General features: G+C 44.7%; 1 protein-coding gene across 8 annotated transcripts in view; it reads left to right on the plus strand.

Annotated features, from left to right (window-relative positions):
* The window catches only part of LOC144688054 (transcription factor COE3-like), a 573,849-nt gene that overhangs the window by 509,408 nt on the left and 48,314 nt on the right, over positions 1-16,127 (plus strand). For all 8 annotated transcript variants that reach the window (XM_078554698.1, XM_078554702.1, XM_078554699.1 and 5 more), the window contains exon 11: positions 2,857-2,945. In XM_078554698.1, the coding sequence (XP_078410824.1) occupies positions 2,857-2,945 (89 nt within the window). The remainder of the gene's footprint in view (positions 1-2,856; positions 2,946-16,127) is intronic.

Consider the following 16,127-nt stretch of genomic DNA (forward strand, 5'->3'; position numbering starts at 1 on the left):
ATCTTGGAGTGGGACTTGAACTTTGTGACTCAGAGGCTCGGAGTGCTACCCACTGAGCCACAGCTGGAAACCACATCAACTGGCTCAGGCCAACTGGCAACGGGTGATAATGGTGTCATCGCAGCTGGTTAGATCTCAATCTTGGACAACAGACTAAATGAAAATCTATGAAGAGCGAGACCTCAGATCGTTAATGTCTCTCTACTGGCAGGAAGAAAGAGGAGCAGCACAAACATAGCCAACAAAAAATGCAGAACAAGTCCAGATGGAAGTATTGTATATAAATCTAATTCTAACCATCAAGCTGAACTTTATGAAGAAAAGAATTAAACTCTATTTGGCTTCTGTAACCAAATAAGTCTAATGTTTTTATTGCTAAGGGTCATCTAGAAAATATTGTTTCTTAAGCATTAAGGACTGTGAAATTCTTGTATGCAGAAAACCAAACCTTAAAAAATATCTACACGCGTTCCTCTGCACCACTTAACACTGCCATCATCAGCCTTGCCCTTTGTTCACTGTGCAGAGACTGTTAATTGTGTGGTCCTCCCAGAGATTCAGCCCCATCTCTTTAATATAGATGGGGCCAAGTAAGGACCAGTACTGTCAAGCGCAGCGTCTGTTATTCAGAGAACCTTTGCTTTGTGTGCTTTTTTTCTCCCTTCCCATTTTTGCTCCTCCTCTCCTGACATTCTCGAATTGTCCTGAGATACCATTCCAAAGATTCAGTTACCAGCCCCCTCACCACTTCCTTGCGCCTCACCCAGATAGCCCATCTGCTGAAGGGAGCAGAGAATCTCAGCAACCATCGGAGCCCGGGTAAGGCTGTCCTTTTATTCAATTCATTCACGGGATGTGGGCTTCGCTGGCCGGGCCAGTATTTATTGCCCATCCCTAGTTGCCCTTGAGAAGGTGGTGCTCAGCTGCCTTCTTGAACCTCTGCAGTCCATGTGGTGTAGGTACACCCACAGTGCTGTTAGGGAGGGAGTTTCAGAATTTTGACCCAGTGACAGTGAAGGGACAGCGATATATTTCCAAGTCAGGATGGTGAGTGACTTGGAGGGGAACTTCCAGGCGGTGGTGTTCCCATCTATCTGCTGCCCTCGTCCTTCTAGATGGTAGAGGTTGCAGGTTTGGAAGGTGCTGTCTAAGGAGCCTCAGTGAGCTGCAGTGTACCTTTTACATGGTACACACTGCTGTCACTGTGCGTCGTTGGTGGAGGGAGTGGGTGATGAAGCTGGTAGATGGGGTGCCAATCAAGTGGACTGCTTTGTCCTGGATGTTGTTGAGTTTCTTGAGTGTTGTTGGAGCTGCACTCATCCAGGCAAGTGGAGAGTATTCCATCACACTCTGGATGTTGGAGAGGCTTTGGGGAGTCTTTACTCACTTTAGCATTCCCAGCCTCTGACCTGCTCTTGTAGCCACAGTATTTAGATGGCAGATCCAGTTCAGTTTCTGGTCCATCCTCCAATCTGCCAACACATTTACCAGCTAAATGGTGTAAAAGATGCAACCCTCTCTGATTGTTTTCCCCTCAAAGTTCTTCTGACCAGAACCTTCTGCCGGGTCTGAGTCTTCTTTGCACGTATGAAAATGGTTGTCTGAGGTTATTTTGTCAGCTTTGGTTGGATGTATTCTTAAAAGTTTCATCATGTGACCTGCTGCCTCCAACCGTCCATCCCCCACTGTGCTGCTGCCATTGCTCATCTGACATGTCCATCCTCAACACCTACCTACAGCCAATGGGCAGTGGACTGATTCCTGTTACCTGAGTTGGATGATGCTTGACTCTCCTTTGTTTTTTTCTCACTGCCAATATTTTTGTAACTATTAAGCAATAGTGTTCAAAGAAAGTGGAAAAAAAAACACTTGATTTAAAAAATAATTTTCCCTATGATTTTTCTATCGATGTCCCTCGCAGCAGTGTCCTTAACATTCATTTTAAATTCATGGAGTTTCCATCGCTGGGTTACTTAGGAGTTTGAACCTTCTCTGATTATTCCCTGTTGAGGATTTTCTGACTGGAATACAAGAATATGGCGGCTTTGACAGGTGATTCTCGCTTCAAGACCATGACCTTTGCATTCACTGCAGCCTTTCTTATTTTGCCAGTGCAGCTCTGCTGAGTACTATACCTCAGGTCTAAAAGTGCCATCCCCTTTTCAGTTCCTGCAACCCTCTCCTCCTGCCCAGCAGCACACCTCAACAACTCTCATTTATACAGCTCCATTCATGTAAAGAGAATTGGATAACTACCTGAAAGGCGAGAATTATCAGGGCTGTGAGGAAAAGAGCAGAGAGGAATGGGTCCAATTGGATATCCCTCTCAGAGGGCTGGCACAGGTGGGTTGGGCCGAATAACCTCCTCCTGGACTGTATGATGCTGTGATTCTATGATAACCTCTGAAACAGAGAGGTGGGTTCCATAACTAAACCAAATCAGATAATCAGAAGCCCAGGTCTGATGGCACTTCCCCAACTTCTTTGAGTTTGTAGGGTCAGAAATTGAGCTTGTAACAGTGTCTGAATGATCCTCCCCTTATGGCTCCATTGGTTATTGCAGTCTCGAATGTGGAACAGATCAATGCAGACTCAGAATGTCTCATTTACAATGTGTGCTTTGTTGATCTCATTTGAGGGCAGTGATAAGACCACTGCAGGTGGCCTCAGCTGGGATTCGCTGTCCAGTCCCTTGTCCTCAGCCGATGTCATCAGCAGATTAGCGCTGTCTAGCTTTACCATGCAATGTCCTGCCAAGGCTCAGTGTCTGGACCTTTATGACAACACCCTTCACATCTCCACTGTCTCCCTCACTGTCACTGACTGATTTCTTCTTGTTCCCCTCTAACTCTGCAGCATTGAATGAACCCACCATCGACTACGGATTTCAGCGGCTACAAAAAGTGATCCCACGGCACCCTGGAGACCCCGAGCGATTACCCAAGGTTAGATTTTTATATATGCGATCTTCCATTCGTTAAAGAAAGACATTGAGCATTAAGGCTAACAGAACACCATAACAGTAATAGGATCTTAGAAAGACCATCAGTCGCTGAGACAACACAACTACAGGAATCATTCGGGATTTGTTCATAGATTAGGATGAGTGATGGTGCATTGGAATGAAGTCTACTTTGGGGTGTATTATGGTACATTGGGTGAATGATGGTACATTGGGGTGAAGGGGTACCTTGGGGTGAAAGAGTACATTGGGGCGAATGATGGTACATTGGGGTGAAGGGGTACATTGAGGTGAAGGGGTGCATTGGGGTGAAGGGGTACATTGGGGTGAATGATGGTACATTGGGGTGAAGGGGTACATTGGAGTGAAGGGGTACATTGAGGTGAAGGGGTACATTGGGGTGAAGGGGTATATTGGAGTGAAGGGGTACATTGAGGTGAAGGGGTACATTGGGGTGAAGGGGTACATTGAGGCAAAGGGGTACATTGGCATGAAGGGGTACATTGGGGTGAAGAGGTACCTTACCAATTGAAATAAATTGTGACGAAAAGGGGCCCTGCAGAAAACCCCCAGAGTTGAAGTATCTGGGCCTTGGCTGAATTCATTGCCATATTGCTGCATTCCCTCCAAACCTGCAGTGGGATTGTGCCAGAATAGCTGTGGATGATTGTTCTCAATGTGCATGTACATCATCTAGAAGATCCAAGGTTGTGATTCCTGAAATCAACCCAATACAAATAACCAAGCAGAAATCTCTGGATGCCCTAGCAGGGTCAGAGTAGCTTACAGCTCCACTTTGGAGCAACATCAAGCCTCCTCCAAACTACTGTGTTGGGACTCCTTGGAGAGCGTTAGCTATCCTGGAAAAGCATTTTGACCTATGGAATCATACAGCTCAGGAGGCCATTTGGCCCATTGTACCTGTGCCAACTCTCAGAAAGAGCCATTCAATGAACACCATCACCCCCCACCACTGTCACCAGCACTCGCTACTCTTGCCACATTTCCCTGCAAATCTCTCCTTTTCAAGTGTGTGACCAATTTCCTTTCGAAAGGTACTGTTGAATCTGCTTCCAGCACCCTTTCGGGCACTGCACCCCTGATCATCATAACTCACCGCATAAAATCAAAATTCTGCTCAACTCCCCTCCTGGTTCTTTTGCCAGTTGCCTTCAGTCTTAAACTCTGGTTAGCCAGATTCCTGCCAGTGACAAATGTTTCTCCTTATTTGCACAAATCAAAAACATTATTAAATAGCCCTTAACCTTTCCTATTCCAAGGCGAGCAACCCCAGTTTCTCTCTTAGTCTCGCTGCCCAACTGGAGTTTCTGCACAATCAACCTTTTGGTCTTGGAGTGAGATTCCCAATTCAGTTCCAATCTCTGCCAAGCCATGTGCTGTGGGCCCAGCAACCCACGAGGAACTTTGCAGGTCCATGGAACTCCGGGCCAGGACAGAGAGATGGGACTTCTATCACATCAGCCCTAGATGAATGTTGCCAGGGTTAGAAAAGTGTAGCTAAGGGGAGAGATTGGATAGGTTGGGGTTATTTTCCTTAGAACAAAGAAGGCTGAGAGGTGACTTGATTGAGGTGTACAAAAGTATGAGGGGAATAGATAGAGTGGACAGGATAAAATTGCTTCCCTTGATAGAGAATTCTAGAACCAGGGGACATAGATTCAAGATAAGTGGCAGAAGGTGTAGGGAGGACATGAGGAAGAACTTTTTTACACAGAGTGTAGTGGGTGTCTGGAATTCACTGCCCAAGTTGGTGGTAGAAGCAGAAACTTTAAACTCTTTTAAAAAGTACCTGGATCTGTACCTTAAGTGCTGTAAGCTGCAGGGCTATGGGCCGGGTGCAGGAAGGCGGGATTAGAAAGGGCACCTGGGTGTCCTCGGGCTGGCATGGACAAGATGGGCCAAATGACCTCCTTCTGTGCTGTAGCTTTTCTATGGTTCTATGAAGCCCAGTCTCCGTCTACTCTCTTAGAGGGACGTTGAAGATCCCACGGCACTATATCGAAAGAGAGCAGGGGAGTTCTGCCTGGTGTCCCGGCCAATATTTATCCCTCAGCTAACACCGCTAAAAGAAAAATGAGCTGGCCATTGTCAGGTCGCTGTCTGCGGGACCTTGCCGTGCGCAGATTGGTTGTTGCGATTCCCAGCATTACATCAGTGACCACACTTCAAAAGTACTTCAGTGGCTGTAAAGTACTTTAGGATGGACAAAGTCATAGGCGGCACTAAAGAAATGCACAGTCTTTCTTTCCTTCCTTTTCTACGTTGCCTTCTTTCCATCACTTTAGTCTCAGGTGGATTCAGAGCTAGGCACCAGAGATTAAAATATGGGCATTAATCCATTGTACCGCCCAGCCTCTCAGCATATTATACATGTTATTAAATAATACATCATATTATTGCTATAAAAGATTGAGGATTGTTTAATTATCTGTTGTACAGTGGCTTTTTTTTTTTAATAATCTCTTGGTGTTCTGCTTAATATTGAAGTCCTAAAGGGGGTCACATGAATTTTTACAATTTTCCTCTTAATTGTTTTACCTCTGGATTCCCATCTCCCTCAGGAGATAATTATTATATTAATATAGTAAGGGCTCTTAATATAATATTAGGAGGAATAGAGGCAGTAAGTGTTAGCCTCTACATGATAGTGTGTCAGGACTGCTGAACTGTAGTTAGTGCTGCAAGGTGTGCGCACTCTCTGAGTATAGAAGCTGAAGGGAGTGATCCAGGTTGGGAAACTTGATGCTCTGGTCTGTGTGAGCTGATGTCAAGGAACATTCAAATGGCTTCCCCCAACATGGACTGAGGTGTTTTTTTTCACCGTAGATGCTTCAGCCTTGACCTCACTTGGGATCATTGCTTGGAGATGGGAACTGCAAACAGCTTCCCTCACAATCTCCCCCCAAAACTAACCCACTCTCCAAACAGCTGTGAAGTATTTCTATTCGTGGTCCTTCCAATATACCTACCCTCCCAATTATTACTATTATTGCACTAGTGTAGTGGTTATGTTAGTGGACGAGTCCTGGATTAATAACCCTGAGACATGAGTTCGAATAGCCGCAATGGAATTTAAATTCAATTAATTAATTAAATCGAGGATAAAAAGCTAATTACCAGTGTCATGACCATGAAGCAACTGGATTTTTGTAAAGACCCACCTGGTTCACTAATCTTCTTTAGGCAAGGAAATCAGCCAATCTTACCCGGCCTGGCCTGCATGTGATTCCAGACCCACAGAATGTGACTGACTCTTAATGGTTTAGCAGGTTACTCAGTTGTCAAGATCCTGGAACTCCCTCCCTAACAGCACTGTGGGTGTACCTACACCCCCATGGACTGCAGCGGTTCAAGAAGGCGGCTCACTCCCACCTTCTCAAGGGCAATTAGAGTTGGGCAACAAATGCTGATCTTGCCAGTGACACCCACATCCCAGGAATGGTTATTTGAAAGCTGGACCGTGCTCAAGGACCACATCTGAGAACACTTGACAGAGGGAGGCCTCATATTCTCTCTCCCTCTCACAGGCACTTTCAGATTTAATGTTTCCAATTCTCTATGTTTCTCCTGTTCTTTCCCTGAGTGTTTTCATTGCTCCTCTCGGCCTTCGTATTTCTCTGTTTTCCTGTCACTCTGCCTGTCTCTCTGTTTATCTCTGTCTCTCCGTTTCTCTGTCCCTGACTTTTGGTTTGTCTGCCTCTCTCTGCTTTGGTGTTTCTCTACCTGTCTCTTTCTTTGCCTTTCTACCTCTGCCACTCTGGCTGGAATTTTACGGCCTTATTATGGTGGGGATGGGGCTGTAAATTGCAGCGAGTCTTTAAAAAGTCCATTGACTTTGGCCAAACTGGAAAATTCTGCCCTCTGTCTCTCCATCTCTGTATCTCTCTGTCTCTCTGCTCCTCCTCTGCCTCTTGTTTCTCTGCCTTTGTTTTGCTGTCTCTCCATCTCTCTGACTGTTTGCCTAACTCTGTTTCTGTTGAACTCTCTGTGTTTCCCTATTCCTCTCTCTGCCTCTTCTGCTGTTTCACGTTCTTCGTTTCCTTTCGGTCTGTTTTTAACCCCTCTATCTCATTTTCTTCCCATTTCGCTACTTTCACTCTCTTTCTGTGTTTCATTCTCACTGTTCCTCTCTTTCTGCGATGCCTTCCTCCCGTCTTCATTCTCCCCTTATTTCTGCACCTCCAATCCTCAGTCACTTTGCCTCTGATCTCTTTCTCGCCACACGTAATGAAGTAGCAATCCCATGCTAATATGTACTGGAGTGAAAGAGCCTCTGCAATATTTCTGCAGAAACCTTGCTCACAACTTTGAGAAAAGAATGAAAGAGAAGAGAGCACAAAGCTATGTAAACACATGAGCACCATCCCTGATTCCTTCAGGGAGTACGCGACAATACTCGGAGTGTGCCATCGCATCAACGAGACAGCAGCAGAAAATTCAATTTGGGACAGGTAGAGCTATCAAATTTACTCCTGTCCATTTCGACCTGATATGCGTTGAGAAGGGCTCCAGTCCTTGAAGTGTTTGTTAAATGCTAACTGCATTACTAGAGGCTGGGGAATCCACACACTGTGTCATGTGTTTCCCCCCCATCCCCCCCACCACCACCACCCCCACCAACCTCCCCCACCAGAGAACCAATCGAGTAACAAGCTTGAATCTAACATCTCTCGTTCGACAGACGCTCATTGGAAAAGACACAACCCAATCTGATATGTTGAAGTAAGGCGGCTGTCTTCCTGATACATTATCTGAAATATATTTTGATGCTCCTTTTTACCCACCAGAAGATTCTTCACCCTAGCACTTTAGCTGGAGTTGAAGGAGGGGGGCAGGGGTGTGGGGCAAAGGACAAGTGATTTATCATTGTTAGAGGGAACTGTCCAAGGTTGGTTTGCCTGCAGAGGACTGAGTCAGACTGGGATTTTCTGCCTGTGGGTCACTTTTCACTTAAATCCTTGGCGAGTGAATGAAACTGGTGCATGAGGTAAAAGCAATCCTTTTTGTACAGCAAAACTCCAACTTCAAGAGACAGATTGACATTTTCTCTCTCCCTCTCTCTCTCTCTCTCGCAGTATGCAGGGATGCTTATCTTTGAAATGTAGAATCGTACAGCATAGAAACATCCTGTACCGACTCGTTGAAAGACCTATCCCATTAGACCCACCCCTCCCAGCTCTTTTGCTTTCCTTTTCAAAAACAATTCGAATTTATATAGCGCCATTAATGCAGTAATATGTTCCAAGGTGCTTCAACAGGGGCGATTCTCAAACAGAATTTGACATCAAGGCACATAAGTGGGACAGATGACCAAAAGCTTGGTCAAAAGAGGTCAGTTTTAAGGTGCACCTTAAGAGTGTTAAGAGAGGAGGAGAGGTTTAAAGAGGGAATTCCAAAGCTCAGGGCTTAAATAGCTGAACGCACGGCTACCAATAATGGAGCAAAGAAAATTGGGGGGGGTTGTCCGAGGCCAGAATTGGAGCAGCACAGAGATCTTGTGGGTTCTCAACCTGCAGGAGCGTGCAGGAAGGACGAGACCATGGAGGGGTTTGAACCCAAGAATGAGAATTTTCATATCAAGGCACTGCTAGACCAGGAGTCAATTTAGGCCGACGGGCACAGGAGTATTGGATTAATGGGGATTCGGTGCGAGGTAGGATATGGCCAGCAGGGTTTCGACGAGTTCAGGACTACGTAAGGTGGGAGGTTGGCCAAGAAAGCATTGTAATAGTGTCTGGAGGTATATAGGTTTGGATGAGAGTTTCAGCAACAGGCAATTTGTCTCATAAACACAGTTCACGGTTGGATGTCTGGGTCAGCAAACCCTAGCCCCCGCCTTCCCCAATTTTAACAAGTGGATACATGTGGGTGAGTTGAAGTGACTATATTAGCGTGGTTTGAGTGAACAATAAAGTGGGAGGTAGGAGGGAGTTAACAATAAAGCTTAATAATCCTCAGTAGCCTTGTGTAATGTTCTGTTAACCCCCTTAAGAGTTGGGAGTCAGAACATTTAGAGGTGTTGATTCTTGCTGCCCACTATTTACTGTGACGGGGGGTGGGATATGGTATAATTTGACTATAAATAACAAACTGCATGTAGCTTTCTTTGTCCCGGAGCTTCTAAAATTCAGCTGAGAGCTGTCACTGTATTAATTCACTAACTAACAGAGTTTATGCAATCGTTTCATATTTCCAAATCTTTTCCCCAGCATGGCCAGTTGATATTGAGTCAGCGAGCCATCAGCAGTGGTCTCTGTTATTTGTGCAGGCAAACCAGTGTCATTGTGCATGGGATTAAGAATCTTTTATTAAAATCCGTTTTGTAGGACGATTCTGACGAATTGCCCCATGTCCTCAATCAGCTGTCTAGCCTCAGGGGGCAGTGAACAACAAGCAGTGAAATTACTTCAGTGCCCTGAAATGAAACTTGAATAACCTGCGCTGTAGGCTACATGGTTTCCCTATTATTCTCGGTCATGTCTCACACTCAGTTCGGAGAAGGGCCCCACACATCTGAGGCATGTCGCTTACATAGAATTGCGTCAATATTAACAACATAGGAGCCGGCCATTCAGCCCAGTAGCTACATACCAGTGACCATGCATCACATGGGCCAGCTCCAACCTGCGCTTAAGATCAACACACAGAATCATAGAATGCCTCCAGCACAGAAGGAGACCATTCAGCCTGTCATTTCCGTGCCAGCTCTCCGCAGGAGTTAGTCCCAGTCCCCTGTCTTTTCCCCGTAGGGCTGCATTTTAATTTTCTCTTCAGGTGCTGATCCAGTTCCCTTTTGAACACCACGATTGAAGCTGCCTTCACCCAACTCACAGGCAGTGCGTTCCGGATCCTAACCACTCGCTGTGTAAAAAAAGATTTCCCTCATGTTGCCTTTGGTTCTTTTGCCACGTCCTTCTGTTATTTCTCCCTTGTGTACTTATCTAGCTTCACCTTAAAGGCACCTATGCTGTTCACCTCAACTACTCCCTGTGGAACGAATTCCATGTTCTCACCACTCTCTGGGTAAAGAGGTTTCTCCTGAATGGAGTTATTAGGTGACCATCTTATATGAGTGGCCTCGAGATTTCCTCCACAAGTGGGAACATCTCCTCTACATCTCATCTTATTGATCCCCTCCATAGGCTGGGATTTCCCGGTCCTCCCATATCGATTCCGGCCGGAAAATTTGGAGCGCAGCCAAAAATCCAAATCCTACCCATAATCTTATATACCATGATCAGGTCACTCTCTCAGCTTCTCTTTCCTAGGAAATGTACCACAGGCTGTTCAATCCTCTCTGATAGTCGTAAGGCCTCAATTCTGGTTTCATTCTTGTTAAGCTTCATTGTACCTTCTCCAGTATCTCTGTTACCTGCAGTTTTATTCATCTCATTTGGTTCTTTGTCTCTTCTCTCCCCTTTTGTCTTTCTCCCTCTCTTATCTTTTCTTTCATTTTTTCCTTTCCTCCTTTGGGAGTTTTCTCTTTTTTGCATTTTTTCTTGTTTCTCCCCTCTCTTCCTCTCTCTCTCTCTCTCTCTGCTTTGCCGTCTTTATCCTCTTCTCTCTTTTCCCACAGTCCATAGCTGTTTCTTCCTCATTCAGTGAGTGAATCAGAGATTCCTGCAGTGTAGATATTATAAAGAAAGGCCTTGCATTTATATATCTTCTTATCCGTTGCCCAGCAATTTGTACCATCCAGTCTCTGCCCAATTTGAGGCAAGGAAGTAACTGATTTTGGAAGACAAAGAAAACATGCTTGCATTTCTGTAGCACCCTTCACATCCTCAGGCTATCCCAAAGTGCTTCACAGCCAATGAAGTCCTTTTGAAGTGTTGTCACTGTTGTAAGGTAGAAAATGTGGCAGCCAATTTGCACACAGCAAGCTCTCACAAACAGCAACGAGATAAGTGACCAGACAATCTGTTATTGTGATATTGTTTGAGGGATAAATATTGGCACAAGGCACCGGGGAGAACTCCTCTGCCCATCTTTGAATAGTGGCCGTTGGGTATTTGATGTCTACCTGAGAGGGCATACAAGGCCTCGGTTTAATATCTCATCCAAAAGACAGGAGCTCCAATAGTGTAGCACTCCCTCATCACTGCCTTGGGATTGTCAGCCTGGATATTTCTGCTCAATGTCTGGTTATGTTAAACTTGTATAAAACGCTTGTTCAGCCTCAACTGGAGTACTGTGTCCACTTGTGGGCAACACATTTTAGGAAAGATGTGAAGGCATTAGAGAGAATGCAGAAAAGATTCACAAAAATGGTTCCAGGGATGAGGGACTTCAGTTACGTAGACAGGTTGAAGAAGTTGGGACTGTTCTTCTTGGAGGAGAGAAGGTTGACAGGAGATTTGACAGAGGCGTTCAAAAACCTGAGGTGCCTGGACAGAGAAGGGAAAAACTGTTCCCGTTGGTGGAAGGATCAAGAACCAGAGGACAAACAGATTTAGGATAATTGACAGAAGAAGCAATGGAGACATGAGGAGAAGCCTTTTCATGCACTGAGTGGTTGGGGTCCAGAATGCACTGCCTGAGAGTGTGGTGCAGGCAGGTTCAATAGAGGCATTTAAGAAGGAATTGGATTATTATCTAAAAAGGATGGATGTGCAGGATTACGGGGAGTAGGCGGGGGAATGACACTAGGTGAAATGCTAGGTGAGAGCCGGCACGGACATGACGGGCTGAATGACCTCCCCCTGTGCTGAAACCATTCGGTAATTCTGTGAAATCTTTCACGCAAACCTTGAGGAAAATGTGGATTGAGATGTGGCCTTTGGGTGGTGTATTAGAATGAGCCCTGGTTACAGTGGGTTTCAGTTATGATATTTTGACCAGCAGCTCACCTCAACAATAAAGCTCATGGTATTTTGATTACCAGGCATGGAGCTGGCCTGACCTGGGGTTAAGTGGATAACGTCAAGGATGTAAAACAGCCAACTTCTGCCAGCTCACAGCTGAGGCCTAGCAGTGATGGCTGTTCAGGATGTAATTCATGCACCCAGTCAATTTAAACAAATAGAAAAATTATGAATAATAACCCACTTTCAGCTGCAGTGATGCACAGAGTTTCTCATGAGCCTGTAATTTCTGAATTGATATAATGATGGCTTAGGGCTCCTCTCACTGCTCAGATACAGTTGGAGTTGCCACTGTACTGTGGATATATCAGAGAATCAATGGATCAAGCAGCAAGGAAGGAGACCATTCGGCTCTTTTTGACAGTGCTAGCTCTTTAGCCCCACTGCATTTTTCTTTCCCCATAGCCATACAGTTTTTTTTTCCCTCAATCCATTTATCCTGCTCCCTTTTGAAAGTTGCTATTGAATCTGATTCCACCAGCCTTTCAGGCCGTGCATTCCAGGTCATTATAACTTACTGCATTTCTTTCCCCTCATGCCACCTCTGCTTCCTCACCTTAAATCTGTGTTCTCTATTTACTGGACCTTCTTTTTTATTCATTCTGCAGGTGTGGGCATTACTGGCTAGGCCAGCATTTATCGCCCATCCCTAGTTGCCCTTGAGAAGGTGGTGGTGAGCCGCCATCTTGAACCGCTGCAGTCCATGTGGCGTAGGTACACCCACAATGCTGTTAGGGAGGGAGTTACAGGATTTTGACCCAGCGACAGTGAAGGAACGGCGATATATTTCCAAATCAGGATTGGAGGGGAACTTGCAGGTGGTGGTGTTTTCATGCATCTGCTGCCCTTGTCCGTCTAGGTGGTAGATGTCACAGTTTGGAAGGTGCTGTCTAAGGAGCCTTAGTGAGTCCCTGCAGCGCACCTTGTAGATTATACACACTGCTGCCACTGTGCATCGGTGATGGAGGGAGTGAATGGTTGTGGGAATGGCTGCCAATCAAGTGGGCTGCTTTGTCTTGGATGGTGTCAAACTTCTCCATTATTGTTGGAGCTGCACTCATCCAGGCAAGTGGAGAGTATTCCATCACACTCCTGACTAGTAGATGGTGGACAAGTTTTGGGGAGTCAGGAGGTGAGTTACTCCTCACAGGATTCCTAGCCTCTGACCTGCTCTTGTAGCCACAGTCTTTATATGGCTAGTCCAGTTCAGTTTCTGGTCAATGGATACCCCTCCCACTGCTCCCCCACCCCCTCCCTGGGTGCTGATGGTGCCGTTGGAAATACCTTCTTATTTGTTCAATCAGAATCCTTGGAACCTCTTTCAAAATCCTCAAAGGCATTTATCAAGCCAGGTAGTGTAACACGCAGCTAGTAAATCAGCAATGAGAATTTGCAACCTTTAATGTTCATGACACATGTATCAGCCGGAAATTCCTCTCTCCTTTCCTTCAACAAAAAACACACTTGCATTTATGAAGCACCTTTCATGACCCCAGAATGTCCCAAAGTGCTTTACAACCAATAAGTGCAGTCACTGTTATGGAGAACAGGGCAGTCACTTGGTGCACAGCAAGCTCCCGCAATAAACAATGAGTGTGTTACAGGCTGGGTTGAGCAGTGGTCTCTCTGCGAATGATGGAATGGGCTTCATTGATGCAAAATCCCTATTATGTTCCAAATACCATACATGCAGGCAAACTTCCTGTCAAAGCAGTTCTTAGTGTGCTAACTTGGGAACCTGCAGTTACAGAGTTAAAAATCTTGATGATGTTAACGGATTGTTGCCGTGGCTACAATCTTGGGGGGATTTGAATGAATGACACCTGTGGTGCATGGGGCCTCTCATTTCTTTTGGTTTGGATGAGTATAGATATCAATAATATTTCGCCCCATGGTCATATAGATGCTCTGATTGTAATCATTATAGCCTTCCCAAGTGCCTGATGAATTCGGAGAGTCAAGCTTGGGTTGTCTTATTATTAATATTTATTTTCAAAATATTGCAAAGGTAAAAAAAGACATTAAAAATGAATTAGTGCAGCCCTGCAATGCACAGTGTAACCCAGCACCATTAAACAGATTGTCTTTATAAATCACTAACAACCACTTTTTAATCAACTCTTTTAAAGCAGTACTATGTCGAATTCTGGCAATGGGCCACACAAACCCCAAGATAAATCTCAGCCAGTCAGCTTTTCCCTAGTTTGCCGCTGTTGAACTCAACCGTGAGTCAGGAGGTCATGCATTAAAGTTCCCTCTCTGCTGTCCGTACATGTGATCCCTTGAGTTTCACTGACTACAGAGAGCGGATTGCTGCACTATCAGTTGCACATCATCCTTGAGTGTAGGAACAATAGGCATAGGCTGTTTAGCTCCTTGAGCCTATTCTGCTTTCAATTAGATTGTGGCTGATTGAACGAGGCTTTCAGCTGAGGTCAATTTTGCCCATTCAAATGTCCTGTTGGTCGGTGGAGAATCAGTTGGGTGTCACTCTACAGTTCAGAGAGTATATTCAGGACAATTTCTCGGAGAAGTATGTTCTGGCACCAAGCAGGGAGCAGGCTATTCAGACTGGTAATGTAAAATGAGACAGAATTAATTAATAACTTCATAGTAAAGGAACCTCTGGGCAACAGCGATCATAACATGATAGAATTTCAATTTCAGTTTGAAGGTGAGAAACGTGGATCTAAGACTAATGTTTTAAATCTAAATAAGGGTAATTATAAGGGTAAGAAGGCAGAGGTGGCTAAAGTGAACTGGGAAACTAGGTTAAAAGGTAGGACAGTAGAGATGCAGCAGCAGACTTTTAAGGAGATGGTTAATAACTCTCAGCAAGGGTTTATCCCAGTGAGAAAGAATGACTCTTTGTGAAAGATGCATCATTTATGACTTAATAAGGAAGTGAAGGATAGTATCCAATTGAAAGAAACACTGTACAAATGAGTGAAGATTAGCAGTAGCTCAGGATATTGGACAGGTTTTAAGAACCAGCAAAGAATGACTGAAATAAAGGAGAAAATAGATTATGAGAGAAAGCTGGCTTGAAATATAAAAACAGATAATAAGAGTTTTGACAAGTTATTAAATAGGAAAAGAGTAACTAAAGTGAGTGCGGGTCCGCTAAAGCGGGAATTAATAATGGAAACCAAGGAAATGGTGGAAGCATATTATGTGTCTGTGGAAGACTTAGAAAAATTCCCAAATATACTTGAAAATCAAGAGGTGAAAGGGAGGGAAGACTTAAAACAATCGCCACCACCAGGGAAAAGGTGCTGGGAAAACTATTAGACCTAAAGGCTGACGGTCCCCAGGACCAGATGGCCTGCATCCTAGGGCCTTAAAAGAAGTGGCTGCAGATGTAGTAGAGGCATTGACTATAATCTTCCAAAATTCCTTAGATTCTAAAAGGGTCCCACTGGATTGGAAAATAGCAAATGTAACCACTTTATACAAGAAAAGAGGCAGAAAGCAGGAAACGATGGGCTAATTAGCCTAATATCTGTAATAGGTAAATTGCTAGAATCCATTATTAAGGAGGTCATAGCAGAATACTTAGAAAAAATCGTTATTTGATCAAGCAGAATCAACTCGGTTTTGTGAAAGGGAAACAGCGATTAACTGATTTATTAGAGTTTTTGAGGAAGTAACAAGCAAAGTGGATAAAGCGGAGCCTGTGATGTGGTGTACTTGGATTTCCAAAAAGCATTTGATAAAGTGCCACACCAAAGTTTACTGCACAAAATAATTGCTCACGATATAAGGGGGTAACATATTGGAATGGATAAAGGATTGGTTAGCTAACAGGAAGCAAAGAGTAGGGATTAATAGGTCATTTTCAGTTTGGCAAGCACTAGTGGAGGGTCGCAGGGGCCTCAACTATTTACAATCTATATAAATGACTTGGATGAGCGGACCAAATGTATGCTTAACGTATAAATTTATCGTGCCATCAAGATTGGCAAGAGAGTAAGTTGTCAAGGGGAGGTAAAGAGTCTACAAAGGGATATAGATAGGTTAAGAGTTAGCAAAGTTTGTCAGATGGGGTATAATGTGGGAAAGTGTGAACTTGTCCACTTTGGCAGGAAGAATAGAAAAGCAGTATACTATTTAAATGGAGAGAGAACTCAGTGGTACAGATGGATCTGGGTGTCCTACATGAATTACATGGGGGTGGGCGTTGGTGTTGGTGTAGTGCTATTGTCACTGGACTGGTAATCTAGGGATCTAGGGTAATGCTCTGGGGACCCAGGTTCAAATCCCACCACAGCAGATGGCGG

Source organism: Cetorhinus maximus, chromosome 1 (genome assembly GCF_964194155.1).
Source record: "Cetorhinus maximus chromosome 1, sCetMax3.hap1.1, whole genome shotgun sequence".
In the NCBI taxonomy this organism is placed as follows: domain Eukaryota; kingdom Metazoa; phylum Chordata; class Chondrichthyes; order Lamniformes; family Cetorhinidae; genus Cetorhinus; species Cetorhinus maximus.